This window comes from Heptranchias perlo, chromosome 19 (genome assembly GCF_035084215.1).
Source record: "Heptranchias perlo isolate sHepPer1 chromosome 19, sHepPer1.hap1, whole genome shotgun sequence".
Taxonomy (NCBI): Eukaryota; Metazoa; Chordata; class Chondrichthyes; order Hexanchiformes; family Hexanchidae; genus Heptranchias; species Heptranchias perlo.
Genome location: NC_090343.1, coordinates 5071794 through 5084109, shown reverse-complemented (window position 1 = coordinate 5084109; position 12316 = coordinate 5071794). Strand labels below are relative to the sequence as shown.

The window sequence follows — 12316 nt, the reverse complement described above, 5'->3', positions numbered from 1 at the left end:
ACGTAAAACTTTAACTCCTTACAATAATGTTTTGTGGTTGAAATTATGCTGATGTAAAGAAATGTGTAATATCTCTAAACACTTTCAATGTTACAATGTACACAATGATAGAATGAGGACATTCACCATGTAACAAGGTAAGTAAGTGCATCAACAGCCAACAAAGATTTTTGGGGTTAGGTTACCTGGTTTTGCCTCTTGGGCGCCGTTAAATCGGGTGGGTGCGATCAGGCTGTGTGCTCCTCTCCACCCAGTTTTCCTGTATTGGCTGCAGCCAGGTTGATCCAATACCCCAGGCACAGGACAAGGAAATTCTGCCCCTTTAAATTAACTTAGTGGTACTGAACATTGGCGAGTTAATGCAAGCAGAGGATAGATGGACCAAAGTACACATTCCAAATGGTATTGCTGTCATGCTTTAGGCTGACCTTCATTCAATGCGCTTTGAATTCTCTTCACATGTTAAGCTACACTCAAGTCATTAAAGGTGAACGCGGACACCAAGCTACTGAAGCATTAGATCAGCTAGGAATCCTTTTTTTTTTGTTTGCAGAGCCAAAACTAATTCTGAGAATTTAAACAGGTTTTCGGATTGCTCAGTATGTTTTAACTTACTTGTAACGGTGTTAAACTCTCCTTTATTCCTGGAGGAACCCTCCTTTATCCCGGGAAGGACTGCTGCATTATCTCAGGTCAGAAATATTAAAAAAGTTTATTTTAAGATATTTGTGACTTGAGGAATGTGAGTGACCTGCATCATTTGAATCTTGTGTTGTAGTTATTCAACATTAGAAGAAGGTATAAAAATACTTCTTGTAATTCTGAAGGCTATTTTAAAAGAGACAAAAAGAATACCAGTAAGTACTCAGAGGTTAAACGTTGCTCCTGGGGTTGCAATGATGTCACCATAGGGTTCTTTTTGGGCGAGTTCGAGCGCTAACTGTTTCTTGAGCATCAGGAGACTGTAAAATTTGGCAGCAGCCTGTTTGCGATTGTTGTTCCTGCACAGCTCCAGTATGCTGAAGAATTTTTCACCTGTTCTGTGCTGGATCCGCTTTAAAAATAAAGTAAAAACACAGGTAAAATGAACAGGTGCAGTTTTTAACGGCATGGAAAATAGCCAGGGGAAAAGTGATTTTTTATATATATAAAAAAGATCGATAACCCAGGTGAAGGGGCAGCACTAACAGTGCAGAACACCATCAAGGTTGAAAAGCATACAAGAGAATGTAAATCACAAAGCAAGGGTTGTGATGAAACAGTGAGGGAGACACGAGTGCAGAGTTCTTGTGTACTTGACTATTCAACTGCTCTCCTGGCTGGCCTACCAACTTGCACCTCGTAAAATTCAGCTTATCCAAAACTCCGCTGCTCGTATCCTAACTCGCACCAAATCCCGTTCACTCATCACCCCTGTGCTCGCTGACCTACATTGGCTCTCAGTACGGCAACACCTCGATTTTAAAATTATCATCCTTGTTTTCAAATCCCTCCATGGCCTCGCCCCTCCCTATCTCTAACCTCCTCCAGCCCTATAACCTTCTGAGATCTCTGCATTCCTCCAATTCTGGCCTCATGCGCATCCCCGATTTTAATCGCTCCAGCATTGGCTGACCGTGCCTTCAGCTACCAAGGTCCTAAGCTCAGGAATTCCCTCCCTAAACCTCTTCGCCCCACTACCTCTCTCACCTCCTTTAAGACGCTCCTTAAAACCTACCTCTTTGACCAAGCTTTTGCTCACCTAATATCTCCTTAAGTGGCTCGGCATCAAATTTTGTTTGATAATCACTCCTGTGAAGCACCTCGGGACATTTTACTCTGTTAAAGGCGCTACATAAATGCAAGCTGTTGTTGTGGACTTAGCAGCGTCTATGGGCACTTTTGCTTTTCTGCAGTGGGTTTGGGAATCTGGCACCATACCAGCTGCCTGCTGCTAGTGAACCTCATTTAGTTTTCACCCGGCACTGTTCTCCAACAGGTACTAAACGGAGTGAAGGCTGGCGAATCCAGGGGAGGCAGCTCACAACACCCATGAAGGCGTAGCCACCAGAACAAGGTGAGTCAGGTCATTTACATTCCTAAGTGGAGTCAATGGCAGGAAAACAGTGAGTTTGATGTTAGCATTTTATATTGGTAAACGCCTTCAGAGAGATGGCAGTAGTACCATCTCGGGAGTTCCAAGCCTACAATAATGAACTGACAGATAGCTAAAAAACGTAAGAAAAAAAGAGGATTCACTGCCTATTAGGTTGCAAGTAGATAAGGAAATATATCAGAACTGAGTGATGCCTGTTGCTCAGTTCAATTTAATACAGTGGAATACTCATATTACAACTGTATAGTGCAAGTGCACTCAAAATGACTGTCCTGGTAACATATGTAAAGTATTTCTAAAAAGGTGTGTCTGGTTCTCATGCAGCATGTACACTGTAAGGAATTTGCTGACAAACAACATTTCTGCAGGTTTACATTATACTAATACATGAATTTATTTCAGGTTCTTGCTTATCTTGTAATTTCTCACACACAAGATGAAACATGATTCCACCCTTAAATGCCAGATTGCAAAAGCCCCAACACATTTATTATTATTTTTTAAAAGCCTAAAGATTGTAAGAGAAAGGGAAATAGCGAGGGAGATAATGGGCTCGATAGTTCTGAGGCCATGGAAAAGAATAACTTTTAATTAGGATTTAACTACAATTTCACTACAGGGAGGATGTAGAGAAGACATGTAGATTGCTGCTGTGTAGGTAAAACAGCCTATAGTTGTGCAACTGTTGACAACTGGGACTCTTAAAAATCACTTTCAGAAAACAATCTGAAATATGACATTTTTAGGGTGCACTGTTACAGAATTGCTTCAAGTCAGGCAGATTCTTGTTTATATTGACTGGTTCCCAATCAAACGTTCATGGCCACAAGACAGTTTTGTGCCTGTTTTCTCAAAACATTTAAAAGTGCCCTGGAGGTCTAAGCATGTTATAAACAGCTTTAACAGTTATACTCCATGCAGTGTTATACCCAAACAGTCCAAGATAGTCTCCTCCAGAGATCTTTATTTCTCATTCATTCTCAGGATGTGGGCATTGCTAGCAAGGCCAGCATTTATTGCCCATCCCTAGTTGCCCTGAACTGAGTGGCTTGCTGAGCCACTTCAGAGGGCAATTAAAAGTCAACCACATTGGTGTGAGACTAGAGTCACATATAGGCCAGACTAAGTGAAGGAGGTAGATTTTCTAAAGAACATTAGTGAACCAGTTGGGTTTCTAATGACAATCTGGCAGATTCAAAACCAGCGTTTTTAAACTGAATTCAAATTCTCAAACGGTGGGATTTGAACTCATGTTCTACTAGATTATTAGCCCAGGGCCATTGGATTACTAGTCCAGTAGCATAATCACTACACTATCCTTATACGGCACAGAGTACAACTGTCAAAACTGGTGATAACGTGCTTAGTCCTCCTGGGCACTATATGAACCTACTCTGACAGCACCTTAGTTGTTGCTGTAGGACAGTTAATCAGACGGTTATGGGTCCAAGTTATAATTTACAACTATGTAATAAGTATGTCTCTAAACCAAACCTATCAAGTGGAACTTCCTGCTCAGTTACCTGTGTAGGATAATACATAGTACAAAGCTTCAGTTTTGGAAACATGGTCCAATCTACCCTATTATAAATCAATTGTATCGAGAGCAATGAAGGAGTCATATAATGCCAGGCCTGTTGGGCCATACATCCACACTGATGATGGGCGTGCACCTCAAATTTTCATGGCTGGTGAATGTCTCAAATAGCTGCAGTATCACTGTCTTCCAGCTGGTGGCGACACCGCGCTGTTACACGCCAGTGCGCTCAGCGGTGCCACCGACAGGAGCAAGTGGAACTGCAAGTTAGATATACATGCCGAATCCTTCAACCCTGGCAGGGCATAAAACGGGTTATAATCAGATCGGCTGCCTGTTATACACCCACGCTCGATTTTCGAAAATTATGCCCAGAGACTAAAACAAAAAGTCATGGATGGAAAAAATGGCCATTTACCTTATCTTCCTGTCCCTGTAGTAATTCAGCTCAGCCAGCCTAGCATCCAACTGCTTGAATGCCTCTAATGACTCTGAGAACGGCAATTCACCTGGTAGATTAATCTAAGTGTTCAGCACCCTTTGAACAAAACCATTTTTTCTAAGATCTAAATTTACTTTTCACAAACTTAAAATTCATTAGCAGATCTCCTATGACATTGCTCAGTGTGCTGCAGGATACTCTGCTTTGTCGCAACAGTTGTGTTATACCAAGTATAACACGCATGCAGTTACAAGCAATCTAATACATGATACAATTAATCTCCTGTATTTTCCTCCTGGACAAAAATAAACATCAAATTGTCTCTTTTCCTGCAATTGTTTTACTTGTTTTTTCCAACTCTAATTTTTTCTGTGTCGCCGTGTCTTCCACTCTGATTTCTCTTCTTTCTATGGCTCTCAATCTTTTCTTATTGGGGTGTATATCTGCTTGTACCTCCTTTTCTGTATCCCTCCCAATCTATCTGTACGGCCCTTACTTTTGTTCCTTTATCTACGTACTCAATCTCTACCACATCTTTTTTAAGGCCCAAAATAGCAGTACAATAGAAGGCAGAAAGTACTGGGTTGAAGTTAGCTCCTGGCAGGGAGAAGCTGTATGAAAGGTGATCGAATACGAGAGAGAAATTATGGTCTGGGGAGTGGGTCAGAGGCCGGAAGAAAATGGGGGTGGGGTGGGGCGGGGCTTGGGGTTTGTGTGTTTCGGACAATGGATGCAGAGGCCTGGGGGCACTTGTAGGATTGCTACCTGGGAGTTCTCATGAAGGACGGTGTCTGAGAGCCTTGACATCTGGGCTTGGGAGCATTCAATGGGTCTGGGTCTGGGTCTGGGTCTTGGGGGGGGGGGGGGGGGGGGCTGCTGAGGTTTAGGAGTACATAAGGTGGGCTACAGTCTGGAAGCACATGGGGAATGTGGGACAACTGAGGTGTGTGAAAACAATGGAAGGACAAACAGTGGCCATATCTTGACCAGAAGTAAACACTGTGCCCCCCCAGGACTGTTGCCAGTCCCCTCCCAATTGCCTTCCCACACCCACAGGACCAACCTGAGGGCTGATGCCGGCACTGCAGGGGCCCGAAATCGATGTCTACTTTGCCTGCCAGCTGCCTGGGGTCACACAGCAGGCGTCTACAGCTTGCTGGTCTAACTTAAATGAGGCTCAAGGTCCAATTTCAATCGGGCCTCGGGCCTACCTGACCTGGAGCAGGGATCGTTCCCTGCGCCCAGTTTGCACTGGCAGGCTGGCGCTATCCAATTTCTTCCCCTAGTGTTAATCAATAATGCCTTAAAGTAACAAGGACAAACGGGAATCATTTTTAACTAATTATGTGTACTAGTAGATAGTTGGCTTTATCTGTAAGCACAGGGAAGTACTGTGAAAATATATACCTGTAGGCTGTGCCAAAGGTGCTGCGTTCTTTTGTTGCAACGTGTCTCGTCACCATCCTGATCTCCTGCTCTACTTTGTTGCTGTGCAATAAATCAAAGTGAAGATTAAAGTTTTAAACTGTTCTCACTTTAAAACATCCACCACAATTCACAAAGACAAATACAGGTCGATACAGTAGCATAGCAGTTATGTAAATAGACCAGTAATCCAGAGGCCTGGGCTAATAATCCAGAGATCGTGAGTTCAAATCCCACTGTGTTTGAGGATTTGAAACAGTGGAAAATCTAGATATAAAAAGCTGGTATCAGTTTACCAGTAAAAGTAACCATGAAGATGTCGGAATGTTGTAAAAATCCAACTGGTTTACTAATGTCCTTTAGGGCAGGAAACCTGCCGTCCTTACCCGGGTCTGGCCTATATGTGACTCCAGTCCTATAACAACATGGTTAACTCTTAACTGTCTTTGCAAGCCACTCGATTGTATCAAAATGTCTACATGCAGCAGTTCAAGAAGGCAGCCCACCAACACCTTCTCAGGGAAACTAGGGATGGCAATAAATGCTGGCAATGCCAGTGACGCCCACATCCCAAGAATGAATTTAAAAAACGCAGATGAGGGAGGTTCATTTCACCCATCTCGCTCACCCTTCCATTGAAATCTACAATCGCCCAACACAGCATCGAACTGCTCCATTAAATTACCCAGGTCATTCCAGGTATTAATCACCCTGTGTGTGAGGAAGTACTTCCTGACATAGTTGGATCCTAAATCATTTTGTTTATCTACCCAACCCAGTGCTTCCCCATTTAGATTATGCTACTTCACTGCATCTATCGCTGTTCCACTCACTCACTTTATGAATGTTCTTTTGTAATTTTTAATTCTTTATAATTCACTGTAGGGTAAATTAGTGAGATTATGCTTTTGGTGCTTACTTGACTTCTTACTCGATGGAAGGCACATTGGCGACTTGGGCATTGTCAGCACACATGATTCACCGCGCTCCTGATTTTCTGGTCATTTAGTTTACACGATCATAGAATCATACAGCACAGGAAGAGGTCATTCAGCCCATCGTGCCTGTGCCATTAGGAGCATAGCCTCGTTGAATTTGCCCATATATTTCCAAGCCTAATATCATCTCCAAATTTTGAAATCCTTCACTCTTCCCCAAATCATTTATATACAGTCTGGAAAGCTGTACTTCCAGTGCCGATGCCTGGAGGACATGCCATTGCCCGCCAGTCCAATAGTCCCTTTTATACCAGCCCTCTGCTTCCTATCTTCCAAACAATTTCCTTTCCATGCAACATGGTTGCCTCCCGTTTCATGCAATTCAATTTTAGCTAGCAATATCTTCTAAACATTCAAGTATATGATATCCATTGATCTTTTATCCAACACCTCGATGAATCTGTCCAATAACTCTTAGATTAGTTGCACGTGAGCTGCCTTTCACAAGAAGGATCCAATCATAAAACACATTTATAGCTTACGTAGCTCGCTGTTTAGCCATAGTTCTTCAATTTATTATTCTACATTGCATGGAGCATTTGCATTTCACTCACCTCTGCAACTGCATTTTGCTGAACGTTTCTCTCTTCTCCAGTAGAAGGATGAACGACCAAAGAGTCCTCAAGAGGAAGCTCCACTGGTATTAAGTCTATCTCAATTTTTTTCTATTTAAAAAGTAACACAAAACATTTGTTACTTCACCTATTAAGTATTTACATAGAATTACAGAATGTGCAGCATAGAAACAGGCCATTCGGCCCAACAGGTCCATGCTCCACACGAGCCTCCTCCCACACTACTTCATCTAACCCTATCAGCATTTCCTTCTACTCTTTTCTCCCTCATGTGTTTATCTAGCTTCCCCTTAAATTTATCCATGCTATTCACCTCAACTACTAGCGAGTTCCACATTCTAACCACTCTCTGGGTAAAAGATGTTTCTCCTGAATTCCCTATTGGATTTATTAGTGACTATCTTATATTTATGGCCCCAATTTCTGGTCTCCCCCACAAGTGGAAACATCTTCTCTATGGCTAACCTATCAAACCCTTTCATTATCTTAAAGACCTCTATCAAGTCACCCCTCTTCTCCTTTCTAGAGAAAAGAGCCCCAGCCTGTTCAATCTTTCCTGATAGGTATAACCTCTCAGTTCTGGTATCATCCTAGTAAATCTTCTTTGCACCTTCTCCAGTGCCTCTATATCCTTTTTATAATATGGAGATCAGAACCGTTCACAGTCCTCCAAGTGTGGTTTAACCAAGATTCTATACACGTTTAACATAACTTCTCTGCTTTTCAATTCTATCCCTCTAGAAATGAATCTCCAGTGCTTGGATGGCCTTTATGACCATACTAACCTACTTTTAGTAATTTGTGTATCTATACCCCCAGATCCCTCTGCTCCTCTACCCCATTTAGACTCTTATTTTCCAAGGAGCATGTGGCCTCCTTATTCTTCCTACCAAAATGTACAACCGTACACTCTTCTACACTGAAATTCATTTGCCAATTACACGTCCATTCTGCAAGTTTATTAATGTCTTCCTGTATTTTGTCGCAGTCCTCCTTCATATTAATTATACCCCTCAATTTGGTGTCACCCGCAAATTTTGAAATTGTACTTCTGATTCCTGAGCCCAAATCATTTTATGTAAATGGTGTACAGTGGTCCCAGCACCGATCCTTGTGGAACACCACTTCCCACCTTTTGCCAGTCTGAGTAACTACCTTTAACCCCTACTCTCCGTTTTCTGTTTTGTAGCCAGCTTGCTATCCTTTCTGCTACTTCTCCCCTGACATAGTCATGAGTCTACCATGCGGTACCTTATCGAAGGCCTTTTTTAGACCCTCCACACGTCCTATTTCATCTCCCAAAATCTCCCCGTGGCATGCTTGTAAACTCTCCATTGCAAACACATGGCCTCCATTAGATGTTTCTGCAATGGTCGGTTTGAAACTGGGGACTCAATGTGTGGGGATTTGCAGGGGTAGCACAGCATCCTGCAGTTGGTTGCTGCACCATCTACTTAAAAAAACCTTGCAGAAGTTAAATGGGGGCTTTCTGCTTGCAATACCATGAAAAAGTGCCATTTAGGTCACAAACTTGTCAGAGATAAGTCTCAGCTCAGAGCCTCTGTCAGTAAATGGCTGCACGGGGTCCAGCATTGCTCATATCCTTTTCAATTTCAGATATTCATCAGGAGGCACCCGAGAGTGGAAAATCCACAACCTAACTGAATGGGCTAGATCAATGTCCTAGATCAAGTGTGCTAGATCAATGCTAAACATTCCAATCTCAAAACACCTTCATCATAGTCTCAAGGCATGTCGGGATGGGCAATTGTCAGCGTCGCCCACATCCTGAGGACAGATAAATTAAAAAGAAGCCGCTTGATGGCATCCGGGTCTGAATAGGGAACCATTCATTGACAGGGTTTACAGGTGACATGAGTTGAGCATCTCTGTGCTTGTAATGATGCTTCTAGAGGAGGTTGGAAGAATTTGGGGGGGGGGGAAGATTTCCTAATGTGTAACAAAATCACAAACACATTTATAAAGATTAATGATGTTAAAGTGGATTTTTTTTTACACATACATCACACAGAGGAAATGTCCCTATGTGGTTAAAACCCTTAGCGTGAATTTCCATGTGGGGTTCTCCTGCTTGTCTGCCCCAACTTCGGTGGAAGAGCTGTGGAAACCCAAAGATAACGGCGTAAGCACTGATTTTCTGGAGTTTCCACGGCTCTTCCCACGAAGTTATGGAAGGAAAGCAGGAGAACCCCACACAAAAGGTGCACCTGTGGAGCTGCACCTGCTCCACAGGTGTTAATTTGTTGAAAGTGCAGCAGAAATTCATTTACACAACAGGGTTTCCGCCCCACTTCCGCCAAAGTAACACCGGTGGAGTGGGAGAGGCTTGGAGGAATTTCTCATGCTAAGGTTTTAAAAAACATTTTTTTTGTCCAAATTTTGCATTAAAATGCGCTCTACACTTGTCTTCTCTTTTAAATAATTTCATATTTCTACATGTTTCTTTGAGTCACTGTCCCAACTTGTTCCCTCTCCATCACTGTCCTATCCCCTTCAGATTTTTCAACAATAAATGTTGGTAGGTTTCCCACTAGGCAGTAATAAAACCACCTCTAATATCCTTAAGAAGTATTTTGCTGCTAATTCAGAGTGTAGAAACTGTGCAAGTACAGACACTTACAGATCTACGGATCCCTTTTTCAGATGCACTGTCCTTGTCTTTGCTTATTTTCTGCACTGACATTGGTGTGTGATCAATGCTGCCCCTTCTGGATTCAATTATTGAAGATTCTTGCACATCACTAGGCTCCTCCATAATGGGCAAATCTTTACAAAATCCAAAAAAGGTTGTGTGGGGGGAAAGAGAAACAAGTAGAGGTATTGTTAGGAAACAGGACGCTTTAAAATAGATTTTGCTTGGGCTGGCCATAGTCATACTTTTGAAACTATTTTATTTATACTTTATATTAAAAATCTTACATCTGCATGCATTTCCCACCTAAGACCTTACTTCTGATTGTCATGCTTTTTGGTCACACTATTATATGAGCTGCTTTTGTCTTTGTTAGAGATGGGAGATCCTTCCTTTCAAGCATGGGGGAAGCTGCGGTTGCAAGCCTTATAGGGCCACCAAGGAGAAGCACAGTGATAAGAATTACAGCACTTAGGAGGTAAAGGTGCCATCCTGTGCACCCTGTGGAGATAATGCTCACAAGCAGCACAAGTTGGAGAACTGGGCTACAATGTTGTAACCTATCTCCGGCCCGTGCTGTCTGCAAGTACAGCTTCCTTGTTGAGGGACGGCAGAATTAGCTTATAAATTTCTGTAACTATCATAAAATAAATTTTGATAAATAAATATTGGTATGGACAGTATTTGTTGGAAAGTTGTGGAAAGGTAAGAAATGCTGGGAAGATGCTGAAAGAGGGAAGATCAGCTTCATTTACGACATGTTCTACGGTGATACAATCTGTGGGTTTTCGTAGCGTTAACAAAGTTGCTCAGTGGCAGGATTTACAAATTACTGGATGTAACTCTCGATCACAGTGCAGCACCAATCTCCCATTAGCTCTCTCCAGGTTACCCTCCTTCATTCTCTTTCTGTGGGCCTGCAACTCCAGTGACTTTCCCATTGTCTTGTTGTATTCTCACTTTTCATTGGATGGCAAAATTTAACTGCATTCAGTAGATGGTAATGATTTTAGAGATCTTGCCTGGACTGTACAGCAACACAATTCCTGAGAGGTCTAAGCAATGGAATTAGTGCATCAGCATTCCTATAGCGTACTCTACAGTGATTTGTGGTGGGAAGGGCTGCATTATATATGCATTCTGGGGGTTTCTAAATGGAGTCATCGGCCATAGAAGCTTGGGTAGCTCTGGTCTCCAACAGTTATCCGTTCATTCTTGTAGGACCTTCAAATAACACATGCGTTAAGAATTGCTGCATAATAAAAGCATCAAGGCTGCTCCCTAGATAATGGCTATTAACAGGGTCAGAAACCACTTGAAGATTTGTGAACCGATAGCCCTTCCTGTCCATATAAGCATTATGATGACATGTGGAGCCCTGATGGCGCTATGCATTCATTAAAGCCGTGGAATTTTGAGGAGCCTGCTAACGGGAAAAAGTCCTGTGGTCTCTCCAGTTGGTGTCTCAATCTCAATGGTAAACATGGCCTCACATCATTTGCTTTAAAAAGGAATGAACAACAGAATGGCTATCGGCAGATGTCCCCTGCAGTGGCTCTGGAAGAATACTGTAGCATAGAACCTTAATGCTTTTGTGATCATCACTGTCATATGGAGAACAGTCTCAAACCTTAAAGTTGCCCATACGTCAGCCTGAAGCAGGTGGCATGGCTCCATCACTGCCTTTGCAGTGAAGTGGTGGCGGCAAAGACAGATCTGTTCTGACATACCCAAGTAGGAATGGCATAATCTACAAATACAAATCCTGGAGCATTGTTGGTAGGGATTTATTCGGACATTGTTAACGTGAAGATTTTGGTCCCTCATGAAATTGTTCTCCGCATCAAATTCATGCAGCACAATGGGAACACTCAAAGGGATTCCCCTCCTTGCAATTTTGTTTGTTACTGCTTGTAATACAGCGACAAGTTAAAAGATTGCAGGAAAGCATTGCATAGCAAAGTGAAAACTTGTAAAAATCCAGAGCTACACAGGCAAAAAAAGCTCTGCACAATGTTAGATGCACAAGATAAATGCTCACTGTCAAGAAAAAACATTCACCACCAACTCCAATAATAGCAACTTTGCTTTAAGGACTATGTCAAAGCAGGCCAGGGCTGGAGCTGTTGTGCGTCCATGTTATAGGGGCAAGCCGGGGACAGAAATTTGCCAAAGTTTGTAAAATTCAGCGTCTGACCGTATTTCAATAATTCTAACATTTAAACAAGGCTTCCACTTGCCTGAAGCACGACCTCATTTAGCCCAGCAAAATCGTGCCATGGAAAATTTGATGCTACAAATCAAGCACAATCAAGGGGGTGCCTCCCATTCATGACTTCACCTGCCACCAATGAACCTCTGCATTATTGGCAGAGCCTTGTAATGTCAGGGCTCTTAAGTATTTTGTGACATTTGAATTTTAAAACTTAACCTTCAAGACTATTTTTAATAAACATCTTCCTTATTCCCAACCAGGTCCATCACTTGAGATAAAAAGAAAATTTGGCAAATGAAAAAGAAAATGACAGAAATACAAAGTAAGTCCTATCAGCATCTGTAAAAGTAAAGATGAATTAATATTTCCAGTATGG

General features: G+C 42.3%; 1 protein-coding gene across 1 annotated transcript in view; it reads right to left on the bottom strand.

Annotated features, from left to right (window-relative positions):
* Positions 1-832: 832 nt before the first annotated feature.
* LOC137335400 (double-strand-break repair protein rad21 homolog) overlaps positions 833-12316 on the bottom strand; it is a 38778-nt gene continuing 27294 nt past the window's right edge. Inside the window, exons 10-13 of the mRNA XM_068000753.1 lie at positions 9714-9859; positions 7052-7162; positions 5482-5562; positions 833-1054 (exon numbers count right to left, since the gene is read on the bottom strand). Coding sequence (XP_067856854.1) covers positions 866-1054; positions 5482-5562; positions 7052-7162; positions 9714-9859 — 527 coding nt within the window. The 3' untranslated portion in view covers positions 833-865. The remainder of the gene's footprint in view (positions 1055-5481; positions 5563-7051; positions 7163-9713; positions 9860-12316) is intronic.